General features: G+C 41.2%; 1 protein-coding gene across 3 annotated transcripts in view; it reads right to left on the reverse strand.

Moving 5' to 3' along the window:
• Atp13a5 (ATPase 13A5) overlaps positions 1-14,075 on the reverse strand; it is a 133,471-nt gene extending 119,396 nt beyond the window's left edge. For 2 of the 3 annotated variants that reach the window (XM_021209413.1, XM_021209412.1), the window contains exon 1: positions 13,818-14,075. In XM_021209413.1, the coding sequence (XP_021065072.1) occupies positions 13,818-13,880 (63 nt within the window). In that variant the 5' untranslated portion in view covers positions 13,881-14,075. The remainder of the gene's footprint in view (positions 1-13,817) is intronic. The other variant, XM_029544504.1, reaches the window with a different exon arrangement.
• Positions 14,076-15,193: the final 1,118 nt, after the last annotated feature.

Here is a 15,193-nt window from a genome sequence, read left to right on the forward strand (position 1 = left end):
ATCATAAAATATGTTATGTAACCACTGCAGTGGCATAATGAAAAGGTAATATATTATTATCCAATGCTATTTGCCTTAGGAATACAAAGCCAATGACTTTTTCAGTGTTAATGTCCGGGGGTTATGTATAGCTCTGTACAATAGACAGAGAAAAAGAAAGACACGTGCATATGATTGGAAACAAGCAACTTGTTTAACTTTAGACAGATTGTAACTATTAATAAACTTAATAAGTGAATCTATTAAAGTTGTAGGATAGTAGGTAAATATAGAAAACCCAATTGTGTTTGTATGTTGTAGTGGGTTGGCCTAATGCTACTTGTATTTAATGGTAATATTGGTCCCCAAGCCTGATTTCTCCAGAGATGAGAGAGTCCACATATAAGACACTAAGTGACCTTACTCCCAAGTTGTTTCTGATTGGTAAATAAAGATGCCAACAGTGAATAGCTGGGCAGAAGAGATATAGGTGGGGTTTAGGATCCATGGGCTTGGAGTGGGAGAGTAACAATAAAGGAGAAGAAAGTGCAAGAGAAGAGAAAGAGAAATCACCATGAGTTAGGAGTCAAGAGAACATGGCCCTGTGGACTGGCCAATTGGAGTTAAGAACAGTTCAGATGAAACATAGTAAGTACTAACTCAGGGTATCGATAGGAAAGTAGGTTCTAATAGCATAGAGGGTAGGCAGCTGCCCAGCTCCTGTGCTGTTTAAGGCTTGTTGCAAATATAAAGATTGTGTGTGTCTTTCATCCAGGAACTAAGGAGTCTAAGGCAGGGTAGAAATCCTAAGTTGGAATTAAATACTTCCTACAGCAGTATGTATTAGTAGAAAGTTGAAAGTCTATTAAGTACAAATAATAGAACTAAGAAAAATTCAATTGCTTTGAACTAAATCTACAAAAGGTGTGCAAAGCCTTGAAACTGAGAACACTGTGCCATTGCTGAAAGAGTGAGAGCTATATGAATAGGAAGATACAAGAAATCTGGGACATCAACACACTGCTCCCATCTAACAGCTCACCAAGTGCTTTTCGTTCACTGATTGGATGACTCTAAATTTGCTGGAGAAATACCAAGAACCTAGGGTAATCAAGAAAGTAATTCAGAACCAAACAGAGGCATGGAGGACTTGCACCAGCAGAAATGGGAACATCCTACAAAGCCACAGTAATTAAGAAGACTTGTGGATGTGCTTTGAATATGTGTGGTCCAAGAAATGACACTACTAGGAAGTGTGGCCTTGTTGAAGTACATGTGGTCTTGTTGGAGGAAGCACATCATTTGGGGGTTTTGAGACCCTCCTCCTATCTGCCTGGGAGTCAATCTGCTCCTGGCTTCCTTTTGATGAATATGTAGAACCCTCAGCTCCTCCAGCACTGTATCTGCCTGCATGTTGTCATGCTTCCTGCAATGATGATAATGGACTGAACTTCTGAACGTGTAAACCATCCCCAATTAAACGTTGTCCTTTACAAGAGTTGCTTTGGTCATGGTGTCTTTTCACAGCAATGGAAACCCTAAGACAACTCAGTATGCATGATACAGGAAAAAAAGGATGACAAAGGATGAAGCAGAGTGGAGAAAGGGCCTAAGATACCATCACCATTCTTCCAGAGAAGGAATCACTGCAGTCAGAGGCTTAAGGTACTTAAGCAGAGCTGGAGCTAAGAGAAGGATGCTGGGGGAAATAGGGCTCCCCTTCATCTATGTGTCCTATGCAAAGGTTCATTTTTATTTAAATGTGAAAGCAAGCCAGTCCCTTGAAAGAGGAAATAAAAGAACTTCAGTAGACAAATAATTCTTAAAACAAGAAAAATGTGTATGATTGCATTGAAACTAAAGGCAACTGTTTATCAAAGGGTCTGTGGAGTAGATTAGCCATTTATAAGGCCTATTTCTATATAGCTTATATATAAAGAGGGATTTATATTTGGAATTCCCAAAATCACTACAAAACAATAAAGAATTAAGCTAGAAAATGGGGGTCAGGGAGACTTACATAGATGATTCCAAGAAGTCTAAAAATTATCCACAGCCTTCAAGCGGAAACTTGGGACTTTGTTAAAGAAATGTGAACTAAAGCCACAATAATATGTTACAGGTCAATATAGCTATGACCATCCTAAAGGGAAACAAGTCAGAGGGCTCACACAACCATGGTGGAGGACTTACTCTGAAGTCACACTGATGCCACAGACCACAGATCAGCTAAAATTATAAGTACTGACTACAGCAAGGTGGTAAAGACTGCAAACAGCTGATAGAATCGAACAAGCCTTCTGCTAAAAGTCGCTAGAAGTGTGAATTGGTATAAACACTTTTAAAAGCAGTGTTGCGACAGGCATGAATATTCTACTGAACTCTTGGAGTTTTGTACAAGAGAGATGAAAGCATATTCAGCTTTATAAAGTGTTTTGAGCCAAGTGTGATGGTGCATGCCTTTGATTTCAGCCTTCAGCAGAGACAAGATGATATCTGTGAGTGCAAGGCTAGCCTGATCTACATAGTAAGTTCCAGGGCAGCCAGAGCTACACAGTAAGACTGTCTCAAAATACAAAACAAAACAAAACAAAAACAAAACAAAACACAAAAGCAACCAACCAACCACAAAACAAAAGAACAACAAAAAAGAAAGAAAGAAAGAAAGAAAGAAAGAAAGAAAGAAAGAAAGAAAGAAAGAAAGAAAGAAAGAAAGAAAGAAAAATGGGGTAGGGGGAAAGGTTTCTTAAACAGGAGTACTCAGACAAGATATGTTCATGAAAGCCAAGGAAGGTCCTATCAACAGAAGACAGATAATACATTTTCTACTGTCATCCAATGGTATACCACAACTTTTAAAACTTTTAAGAAATAGCGTCTACTACTTACACCAATATGGATACATTTTAGAAGACAGAGTGAGTAAGTTGAATACTGAAAAAGCAGTATACAATGCTGCTACAAAGTTCAAGAACAAGCAGGAGTGATTGACAGCAGCTGCTGGACTGTATGCATGGATACCATACTATACTGGCATCATGGCATTAGTTCATGCCAATAAAAAAGTGTGAACGAAAGAGAAGTAGAGTATGGTGGACTCTATTTACAAGATACTCTGTTCCAAGAAAGTGGAAGTAACTTTAATGGTTTTAATGAGAATATTCAAGAAAGGGAAAATGGGCCTCAAATTTAAAGCTATAGTAAAGGAAAGATTAGACTTGGTGATGCATGCCATTAATCCCAGCTCTTCGGAGGCAGAAGTAGGCAGGTATCTGTGAGGTTTAGGATAGACTAGATTATATGGAAGGGTCCATGCCAAGTAGGGCTACATACTGAGGCTCTGTCTCCAAAATAATAAAGAGATAAGTAAATAAAATGGAAAGTAGGAAGGTTAGTGACTTGGTACATCTGTAGCTGCTCCCTGATAAGATGGTAAGGAGCTGACATCCATGAAAATAGAGGTAAAATCACATCCCTTGTAAAACAAAAAAACAAAAAACAAAAAAAACAAAAAACAAAAAACAAAAAACAAAAAACAAAAAACAAAAAACAAAAACTCCCAAGGTAAGTAAAGATACTGTGGTGATTTGAAGGACAATGGCCCCCTTAGGCACATAGGGAAGAGCAGTATTAGGACACATTGTCTGGTTGGAGTAGGTGTGGCCTTATTGGAGGAAATGCATCACGGGGGATGGACTTTGATGTTTCAAATGCTCAAGCCAGACCCAGTGTCTCTTCCTGCTCTCTGTCTCCATGTAGAACTCTAATCTACCTCTCCAACACCATGTATGCCTACGTGCCACCATGCTTCCTGCCATGATGCTAATGCTTAAATCTCTGAACTGTAAGCCAGACTCAGTTAAATGCTTTATAAGAGTTGACATAGTCCCTAACTAAAAATGACAGTTATGGTTTTTTGTTTGTTTGGTTGGTTTGGTTTTTTTTTGTTTGTTTGTTTGTTTTAGAAAGCTGGAAATATTGTATTAGCAAAATGACATCCCACTACTTGAGAGTCTGAGGCAGGAGGATTGCTAACTGAAGGCCTGCCTGGGATACAAGATAAAGTCAAGTCTTCCCTGGGGAACTCAATGAGACCCTGGTTTCAAAATTAAAAAATCACAAAAGAGCTAGAGCGTGAACTCAGTAGCAGAATACCTGTCCAGCATGAGCAAAGCCCTGAGCTCAATCACTAGTACAGAGCTGGGAGAGAGAGAAGCAAACAGAGGTGGGAGAGGAAGAGATAAAGTACCAAGAGAAAGAGAGGGAAGGAAGGAGCATATAGAGGAATCTTCTGAAATGTGTGCTTTCTCTAGCAAAGAGGAAGAGAAGCAATGCTTTTGCTTCCTTGGCCAATCATAAACCTTAGTAAGATTCCTTGGTAAATCACTTCTCAGATTTCCCAATGGAATGAGGTCTGGTGGGAGATCTGAGCTCTTTGTGGAAGCCTCGTTGATTTATCGGGCCATCCTTTGTTCAAATACTCTCACCCAGTCCACCAGTGCTTTTGGATTACAATATATCACAATATATTTCCTCTATGCTAATTAATCTTGAGTAAGATTTCATTTTAAAGAGTATTTCTCCAGGCAGAGTTTCCCCTAAATGTTTGTATCATACAGCACCAGTAACATCCACTAAGAGATGGGGTTTGGAAAAGGGAGGGAGGAAAATAACCAGGTGTGACAAAAATGAGAAGATACAGGAATGGATGGGAAGAGGCGAATGTCCAAGTCATCATTCTTGCAGAAACTGAGCTTTGTTTACCAATGGGATCTCAGGATCTGAGTTCCTCAAGCCTCTTTCCATCTCCCTACTCTGAATGATACCAGTAGTACATACCTGGAGGAGTGGTTGGGAGGAGGGTAGATGTGTGCAGAATACAAAAGATACTCATTGTGAGCAGGTAGTTTGGTATGAGTTTCCAGCAGAAGAGAGGTGGCTCAGTTTCAGGACTGGTGATGGGAATAACCTACATTCCAGGAAGTCAGAAACCAGATCTGCCACTGGATGTCAGTTTGTTTTCTCTCTAAACACTGCTTTTCCTACATTTCTTTGATTCTCTCTAGAATTCTGAACTGTAAATGCCAGGAGGTAGACTTCAGCCCTTGCTGTATTCTCTAAATCCAGGACACAGAATCCAGCATTGGATAGGACAGTGAAATAGATACATGCTGCTTCTACAGAGGCTGCTGGGAAGTATCACAAGTCAGAGCCAAGTGTCTAGGCAGGTCTGTCATGATAGCCCCTGTTCTTTACACATTCCCTGGTGCCTCTGGAAGCTCTTACTGCCATTTATCTCTCCTCCATCACTTTCTAACTAGGACTTAACGTTTACTGAAACTTGGACTTCTCGTGTGAAAAATGTAGCTGATTATAAACCATATCAGAAAGAGTTTGATATCAGCTAAAGGCTGAGACCATGTCACAAGACAGTCAAACTCAAATCAGGTCCGTCACTTAACCAGATGTATGGCTTCGCTAAACCTACTGTACATGTTCTGATGTCTCCCTTTCCTCCTCCATTAATGAGAAGAATCAATGACTGTCTTCTGCAGGTGCTGTGAGCTAGGAATAAGACAGCCCAGGAAGCAAGCACTGTGTTCCCTGCCACGTTTTGAGCACGTAGTATGTGTTGGGTTAATATTGTCATGGGTGCTATTTCAACAATTCAACACAATTTTCAGCAGATTAGTGACTAGTTCTTTTGAACTCACTGTAGAATAATTTGGCCACAGGCAACATGCAGAACAAAATGTTATTTCTAAAGGTGATTGATCTACTGGCTTAAGTAGATCTTTTACTTTTCCCAAAGAGAACAAGTTGTCAAAGTTAAAGTCAAATAGAGGCCCCAAAATAACACCACTCGCCTTTATAGTCTATGAAGCTGAAGAAAAGGGCTTGAGGAAAGACCAAATTAATTCAAAGATTAGCTGAATGTAGTAACTGCACACACACACACACACAGAGAGACAGAGACAGAGACAGAGACAGAGACAGAGAGACAGAGACAGAGACAGAGAGACAGATACAGAGACAGACAGAGACAGAGACAGAGACAGAGAGACACAGGGTGGTATAACAAAGCATCCTGCATCTGATATATATCCTGTGTTACTTAACTGATGCTCATTTTCCACAGTTATAAAATGGGCATCTAATGAGGTACTGGCTCATGGAAAGCACCTCATAAGCACTTCTTTGTTCTCACCCAGGTAGCTCCTGCACTTGCCAACAGAGGCAGACTGATAATGGGCGAAATGCTTGAGGAAATGAATACCGGAGCGTCACCTCTTGGAATCCTTCCACTCCTGTAGCTCCAGGCCTTGGGACATTCCAGTTGCTGAAATTTCATTGTGTCTAGAAAACTAACACATCTCCTTTTACTACTGTTCATGGATATAGCCATCTGAAATATTTGCTTGAGTATCCACAGCTATAGGCACGGCGGTGGAATGAATGTTTCTTTTTATAGTTTACAGCACATAACCTCAGTCTTATATAATGGTAGAAAGTTACTTACTCATCCAAGACAGCAAAAGCATCCTCCTTATGACAGTAACCCGCTGAAAAGAGCAATGGCAGCTGAGTTTGCTTTTGTGGCTGTTCATGATTTGTTCTTTGTGGCTTTCTTTACTGTGATGTGTTTAGCTACTTCATGGGTGAGAATGTTCTAGTCTCCTTTTTCTGTGCAGACATCAAACTTTTGTCACTTGAATTAAGGCCAAGGAGAGCAGATATCTGTTTTCTTCGATGAGAGCAGAATCCACTATACTTTGTCTTTTATTTCTAAGCAACAACCCAGCACCACCTTTCTACTTATGAACAATTGCCCATTTGTTGCATCTGTCTGGACTTGCCACGTCATATTCCTTTACATGATCAAAGGAAGACAGTCCAAAAAAAATCTGCACTTTTCCTTTGCCAGGATGTCAAAGTTCTCTTAAATATTAAGGTAATATTATACCCATCCAGTGTATCACATCAGTATGGTCTTTATTCACACACCCTTTGTCCCAATTTAGCTACATGTAGTCACTTATACTACCTGTCACTCAGTAGCAGCCTAGCCATTTCTTCACACATCATACCTATTCAGTGGACAGCACTGTGTGTAGGAAGAGGGAGTCTTTGTTTTACTTAGGTTTGTATGTTTATTTATTTTTGCAATCTTGAGACAGAGCTTTGCCCCATCAGGCCTGGCACTTACTATATGGGCCAGACTGGCTTTGAGCTTTCAATGACCCTCTGGTTTCTCTTCCTGAGTTCTGCAAGTGCAGGCATGAGCCACCATACCTAGAGGAAGAGCTCTTGGATCACCTTTGCTTATGTCAAATGTTTTTTTTTTTTTTTTTGATTATTTACTTAAGCTGTTATTTAATTTTCATAATAATCTGTGAAGTTGTTTTTCTGGTTATTTAAAACAAATGCTATTTATACTTATATATTATTCTATCTGTAGATCAAACTAAATTTGGGTGATGTTAAACAGTTATTAAGTTGTGCAACTTACTCTGCCTTGTGTTTTCTTTCTAGAGTATGAGACAATTGGTCAATACCAATACCAGTAAAAACTAAATACTAAAAAAAATGAATATACTGTCACTCCATAATGGATGTCACCCAGACCAACCAGTAATACAATGTATTCGAGTGCTTTTCATGCAAAGGAGGGTACAACTAGGAACCCTTGTTGGTGAAGCAAACAGGCGAGAGCAGCAAATGTGGACCACAGGATAATGAGATGCCTAACTGACTATTGTGGACAATTATGAGAATCAGTGATTGTCCTACATTAAGGTCAGGGGACAACACAAAAGGCTCTCTGACAAGCCAGTTCGGGAATGAGAGTGTCACTGATCAAAAGAGGAGCCACAGAAATTATTTGGTTCCACTTCCCTGCTAAGGAAAGACAATGATGCTACTCATGTTTGGCAACTCAGAGTGTACTGTGTGCTTTACAGGTAGTCCTTCACAGGCTGTGCATGCCCTTGTAAGCCAACTAAGAGAATATCTTAGATTTCTGGTACCACATACTGAACTTAACCACTTGAAAAATGACAAGGTATAGAATTAGAAGTTCTTAATTTTTTCTGGAAAAAAATTAATTTTACCGCTAAAATAACCTTCTGGAATTTTTCTTTAAAAACACAAATTAAGCAGAACCATTTTTTTTATTGTCAAACTGACTGCTCTTAAGACCTCCCGTGATTAAATTTTTATGGCTATATACACTAGCAACTAAAATTCAAGCATAATAAAGTCAAACACTTTGACTACTCTTTCACACAGAGCTACCAATCCCATATCTCTGCCGTGCCTCACCTTAGATGTTACTAGTCACTTAAATTTAATGATACCTGTTAGAGTGTATCTACAGTATCTTGTCCACAACCCAGCCTCAAGAAACATTTCAATCTTCATTCTATCTCTGATACCATCCATTCCTCAAAGCCAGGTGTCACTTGAAGGTTGGTAAACTTGTTTTCATGCAAGTTGTTAAAGATACTGACAGGTACCAATAGGAACCCTTTGATATTTGAATATGTGCTCTTCAATATTGGTCCTTTGAAAGTCTTTTGAGAGAATGTAGTAATATCCTTTAATGGGTGTAAGATACATATGACGTTGTGCACAAGGATTGCTCTACTCACGACTGACTTTTTATAGCAAACTCTTCGTGTATTATTTCTTTTTATGATCTTGGCACTCAAGCACTTACCATTTCCCAAGTTTTCATCAGAGGAAGGGGAAATACTCTTAGCACAGTTTCACTCATCTGCCTGCATCCCTCCATTTTCATATGCTAAACACAACCTAAATGGGCCACTTTCTCGCCACAGCATTTTTCATATGTTAGATGTGACCCTCACAAAACTTATGAGTTGTAAGGGCTGCAGGCAACCAGAAAAGTCTAGAGAGGTATCTAGAGCATTTGGTTAACTACAGCTCCTTGTCTGCAGTCCGGACTCCCTGCCTTAAAGACGTTTCTAGTTATGAGACAATCATTAACTACCATGGGAAATTCTGTCCTTGCCCTTCTATGTCTTCCACAACAAGCAGCCATTTTCCTTTGGAGTTGGTCCCATTTGGGGTCTTGACACCCAAGTGCTCAGTACCAGCAATGGAAGGAGAGCACTGGGGACCCATTTGTCATCCACGGCAGTAAAAGTGGCCCTGGTAACCCTCCTGAGGCCTAAGTGAAGACCTTGCTTAGAAAGCATGGAGAATTCCTGTTAACAGAGGACCCTGAAGCAGAGGGTAATGTTCATATAGTGTGCCTCCAGAGCTGCCTAGACCACAAGAGACGAAGTGAGTTTTCTTCTCAGAAGGATAACAATGACAAAACAGCATCTACAAATCTTTTCACTTCAACTGCCATCGCCTCCTGGTACACCTCTGCTGGCATGAGCAACACATCCAGCCCTCTTCACTCCAGTTCTTAATGACAGCCACCATTTATTCCTAATGACTCACCCTAGACTTGATGCACAGCCACCGCCTTGGTCACTGAGTGTTAAGTGAGGATATACTGCTTCTGTGAAACTAGAAGAGCGAGGCTGGAGCTTCCCCTGAATAATGATGTTGCTACAGAGACAACTTTAACTAGGAATTCTAGTGCCTCCTCCTGACAGTCAAACAAGCTTGACCTTCTTTTCTCAGGGGGAAAGGTGCCTAAAAAGCCAGTGCTGGCTAAGCCTGAAATGCCAGACACTTCTGCAGGGACAGCTAAACCATACAACACTCTGGCCTGGTGATGGAGCCTATGTCACATCGGAGGGAGGATAAGGAAGAGCCTCAGAAGTGGACCTGGGGGTGATCTTCTCAGTAATGTCATTTTGTCCAACTGTGACATGAGGAATGGAAGCAGTCAGCAGCTCTTTCATCCAAACACACAGTCCTGAAAAGTCACTGAAATCCATAGTCCAAAGCCTGACATGAGGGAGTTTGCAACTGGAATAACACACTGCAAATTTCAGAACATGACAGAATTGAATGGCATGTCCCACAGGATGAAAAAAAAACTTGTTGAAGAACTCACTTTCTAATCAGTAGAAAAATATAAAGGATACTGAGGGATGTGTGTCTCAGCGCTGGGCCTTTTCTGTTAATTGGGCTGATAATGATAGATGAAACTTCTTTCCAATTTGCCTGGCCCATGTGCAACATCAACCCAAGATTAACTGTGGTTTCAACTCAGTTCTGTTTTGAGAAGACTGGGCCCACTAGTTTGCTGTATGTTACTCTCACTGACAACAGCCCAAGGATGAAGTGGTGGGGGTGGATGTAGGAGTTGGTTTAGCAATGGGTTGTGAAGGCTTATATTATTTTGGGATTATGAGTGTCAGTTAAAAAAAAGAGATATTTTAATGTCTTTTGTACATTCTTTTCCCTTCCTATATCTTTCTATATATAGGCTTAATATGTCACTTTTAAAAAGAAAATTCTAGCCACTTTAAATTCACAGCTCAGCTTCAACAATGACATGAAAAGAAAATTGGAGATGGGCAACTTTATCCTATTGGGGATAGTTTTTGCAAGAGTTACCTTCATGGATTTTAGTAACACTTAGTTCTTAAGATACACTTACAAATATATTCACCTTTGTGTATAGAGCTTTAATAAATTAATATTCTTGTACATAAAAATATGAGACACTATGTGTATTACATTGGGACCATCCTCACTTTGCTTATTGGGGTTCAATAGAAGAAAACTCGGGATACAATCTGTACACACATTCACATACATGTACACATACATATACACACATGAAGTATTCCATGGATTCCTATGTGTAGGAACAGAAACATAGTAATCCCTTCCTAGAGGTTCAGATGGAACTGTATCCCAACTCTTGGGCACTGTCACCTGCCACTTGCCTGCCCTTTCCATCTAGTATCTCTCAATCTAAAGTGGTAGTGACAAACCACTCAGGTTAGATAATCCCTCTAATGACCAGAATTTAAACCCAAGTCAGTCCAAGGCCAAACTTGTCTCCCTGGACACTGTGATACCCAGTCTGAAGGTCTGGGTTATGAAGGATTTTAGGAATGTCAACAAAGCTGTGGGTGCTTCAACAAAACTGACAAGAGAGAATAAAAAGTTGTCCGTGAATGGTGGGTCTGAGAGAAGCACTTGGGCAAGGCACAGATTTAGGAAAAAGAAAGGAAGGGGAAGGACACAATTTGAGAAGGGGTTCTAGTGAGGAAGACTGAAGTGGTGGCACTAGGTTGGGAAGACTAATGACAGACTGTAAATTCAGGATCTATCTTCTCAGGCACCGTGCAAGTAACATGAGCATCCGAATTACCCGGAACTGGGATTGGACAGTGAGCACTCAGTGACTCTGCCTTGGTGGATTCTGGCCTGAGAGCAGAAGTCAAGAAGGAGGACAGAGCTGAAGTCTCCAAGCTTATACCATGCCTTCTGCCTATGCTGAGCTCAGCAGGGCAACCCCAGAGTGTCCTTGAATAATTCATAGGCCTTCTCCATCTGCTTAAGAGTTGACCTGGCCATGTGATAGAAGGAATTTATTATTTGATCTAATGGTGTCTACTTTTCACCTTAAATTCTCTCACAGCATCACCACAGATTGCTTACTTACAGTGATGAATGTGAGCAGATGTCACACTAGGCCCTGGAGAACCTTCAGGAAAGGAAGAGCGAGAGGGGAGACACTGTGAGTGCCACTGTTTTGCAGCACCAATAGGAACCCTAAGCCAGACCCAGGTTTACTCTGATCTAATAGTTGTTTTTTTTGTCTTTTGTTTGGGGTGGGAGGTTGTTTGTTTGGTTTTTATTTTTGCTTGTTTTTGTTTTCAGAAAATTCATCTCCATGGTGTATAATCAATCAGGCTAGTCAATTGTTTGGCTAAAAGCTCTAACTTTTTTGGCTTTCCTCTGAACTGCGAAGGTCTGAGAACACTGAGCAGTTGACAGCAGGACAGCAATTGCCTGGAGCTGAGTCACAAATTCACAGTTACTTTACCCAGCTACCCCATGGGCTGGAGTAAGGTTTGCCTCTGTGCCATTTGTCCCAGAGTAAGATGTGGGAAGAAGACTCCACTGTCAACCTCCCTCCCAGAATGCCCTAACAACTTAAGGTTATCAAGACACTGTCATTCCCAATAGTATTCAAAACAGTGATTTCCAGTGACAGCTCTACAAATATTTGATCAACCATGAAAATGAAGAAAACCCCTGGCAACAGGCCCGTTACTCAGGCCTCTCATAGTCCTTGGAAAGGCGACAACTAAAATACCAAGTGCAGCAAGCACATAGCTAAGAAACAACAATAAGAACAATGCAGTGCTCGCTTTCAGGACTGCCCATCTCCATGCAAAAATGAATGAATGAATGAATGAATGAATGAATGAATGAATGAATGAATAAATATTCAATCTAAAAAGGCAGATGATGAAGCAGTGAACAGGGTAAGCAGATCCTAAAACTCTATGACATCACTAAGTCCAGTGAGGTACAACGAAGCATGCAAGCCGGCTATGTTTGCAGTTTTTAATTTCCCAGAAGCCCAGATAAGAAGTAAAAAGGAGCCCAGAGAATTAATTTATATAATAGATTCTATCCAACTTAATCTACCCTAGAATGAATTTGTATAATAGATTCTATCCAACTCAACATACCTAAAATATCATTTTAATCCAGAACCAACACAGAAAGTATTAACGGGATATTTTAGCTAAATTCTAAGTTTACCGTGTATCTTACACATAGGGGGCCTTTCAGTTTGGACCAGCTACTTTCCTAGCATTCAGAAATACACGAAGTAGCTGTCTTAGAGCACAGCGTAGCTGTAGCTGTAGTTGCTTACTGACATTAGATTACTAAATGAGGACAGCGGGGCTACAGGGAAGGCTTTCCTAAGGAGTGAAGAGAGCGGTTCTGAACCTGACCCTGTCTGATATCTGAACCAAGATTCTGGGTCCATTTGGGCCTTGTTCACTCTGCCATTCCCTTCTCTGCCGTCTCTCCTTTTCTCATCTCCTACTCTCATCCCTCTTTATATCAGAGTCACTGCCTGAGTGTGAGCAAGCCGGGATATAAAGAGTCAAGGAGTGAGCTGGATTTCCAGCCTGTCTAATGACCTTGGTTGAGTTACCTAACCTCCTCCGGCTCAGATATCTTTCCTATGAAATAGGATTAGTTCCTTCAGTACTGGGTTGTAAGGATTAAGTGAAATCACAAATATAAACTGCTCAGCATCAAATGGACACTACAGAGCTTTCGAATTTTTAGTGGCTCTTTCATTAAGAGTTATATAAGTTTAGAAAAAGGGGCAACGGGGAGAAAAAAAAGGAAGCAAAAAAGGAGGCGACATTTTTAACGTGTTAAAGTCTGAGACTAAGTGCGATTTTTTCAGCACTCTATACCTCAAGCTTCCCTTGATCTCAATAAATAGGTGACTTCATCCCAGAGCACCATAGCCTGCACTGTGCACACAAACAAGCAGGAGAAGAATATGAAAGAGAGGAAAAAGAAAGTTTCTAGTTTCACCAGTTTGTCCAATGCCATAGTGGCCCAGGTGGTCAGGGGAGAAGACTCAATGAGCATCATTGGGGAAAGTAACCCCAGGATTCTGCAAAGTGTCCAGGAAAGGGCTCATGGTCACTTCTCAAGGACTCACTCAGCCATCCAGAGCCACAACTTGCTCAGTCTCTGCACATACACACACCACCATCGCCACCACCACCGCTGATGTCACCAGAAGCAAACTGTTCCAGGTCCAGAACCAACCCTGGTGCTGCCACAGTCTCATCTTTCCTGTACCTGCAAACAACCCTTGCCCACTTTGAGAAAATAGAAGAGGGGACACTCACCAGCTCATTCTCCTCTCCTTCATTGAGCACAGCCTGGTGGCTATCCTTCTTGCTCTTCTCCATTGAGAGCAGTGTGCCTAGGTTCTTTCTGGCCACTGTGTGAGGGAACGTCAAAGCCACCTGTGCCTCCGTGATTCAGGCACTACTTGTCATCTCTCTTCTCAGGTGCTTACAAAACCTGCTGGCACCTTGCCCGTTAGAACAACAAAGGAGAATGAGGAGAGCCTCTCGTTGGCCACAGTATTGGTCTGTTCATTTATCTGCTTGATGTGTGTTTTTCTCCCTAATGTTTATTTACTGAGCTACATGTGAAGTGCCTCCAGACCGAAGGAATGATGGGGGGTTGGGGGGTGGGAGGAGCTGTTGCACTAGAAAGTAATTTCACATGCTGCCCATGGTAGTCCCTGCCAAGGAATGGAAATGGCCACCACACTAAAATCACAAGACAATAAAGTCCTGTTTGTCTTATGAGTGCTGTGGAAGTCTGTGGAATTTGGGGGAGCTGTTAGCTTGGTGAGAGTGTTGATGGAAACTGGAAGAAGAACTTTGTAGGACACCTTCTGGAGTGGAGGGGAATGGAGTTCTACTGAGGACCCTGGATAAATCCCTTGTAGTCTGAACTTCTGGTGTCTGATATGTAAAATGTCAGTGATAATTGTAGGGCTGAGACGAGGGCTCGTGATGATGTTTGCCAAAGGCCAAGTGCAACTTCTGCCACCTCCAGTGAGAGGCAGGTAATCACCTTCATTTCAATCACAGCACTAATCAAGGCGAGATGCTTTGGAAAATGAACTGCCGAAGAACCTGACTCTACAGTTTACAAAACTGGAAGGGAGGGGGAGCAAGAAAGATGAGCATTAGGGATCTGAATTTCCCACCTCTGAATAATCACCCCTGAATTTGATATTTTTCTTGAAAGCAGTGAGAAAATGGATCCATTCTTAGGTTAATCAGTTAATTAGTAGTTATACACATACATACTCATACACACACACACAGAGAGAGAGAGAGAGAGAGAGACAGACAGACAGACAGACAGACAGACAGACAGACAGACACACAAACACACAGAGACAGACAGACACAAACACACAGACACACACAGAGATGCACACGCACACACATACAGATACACACTGACAAACATTTTGCTATTTTCTTTGTGGTTTCTTGCATTTAGTCTCCTGAAGGGAAACCTTGTCCCCCTGTCCATGGGAGGAACTTGACTATGGTAAAAAGCATTAGAAGGCTGCACTGATCTTTCCATTCATTAAAATCATCTCCTGTTCCTTGAGTGGCCTATTGTGTCCTCCTTGACATTCAGGATGAATCAATGTAATTCTCAGCCCTGGAAGACGTCACTCACTGCAGAGAAC

Source organism: Mus pahari, chromosome 12 (assembly GCF_900095145.1).
Source record: "Mus pahari chromosome 12, PAHARI_EIJ_v1.1, whole genome shotgun sequence".
NCBI lineage: Eukaryota > Metazoa > Chordata > Mammalia > Rodentia > Muridae > Mus > Mus pahari.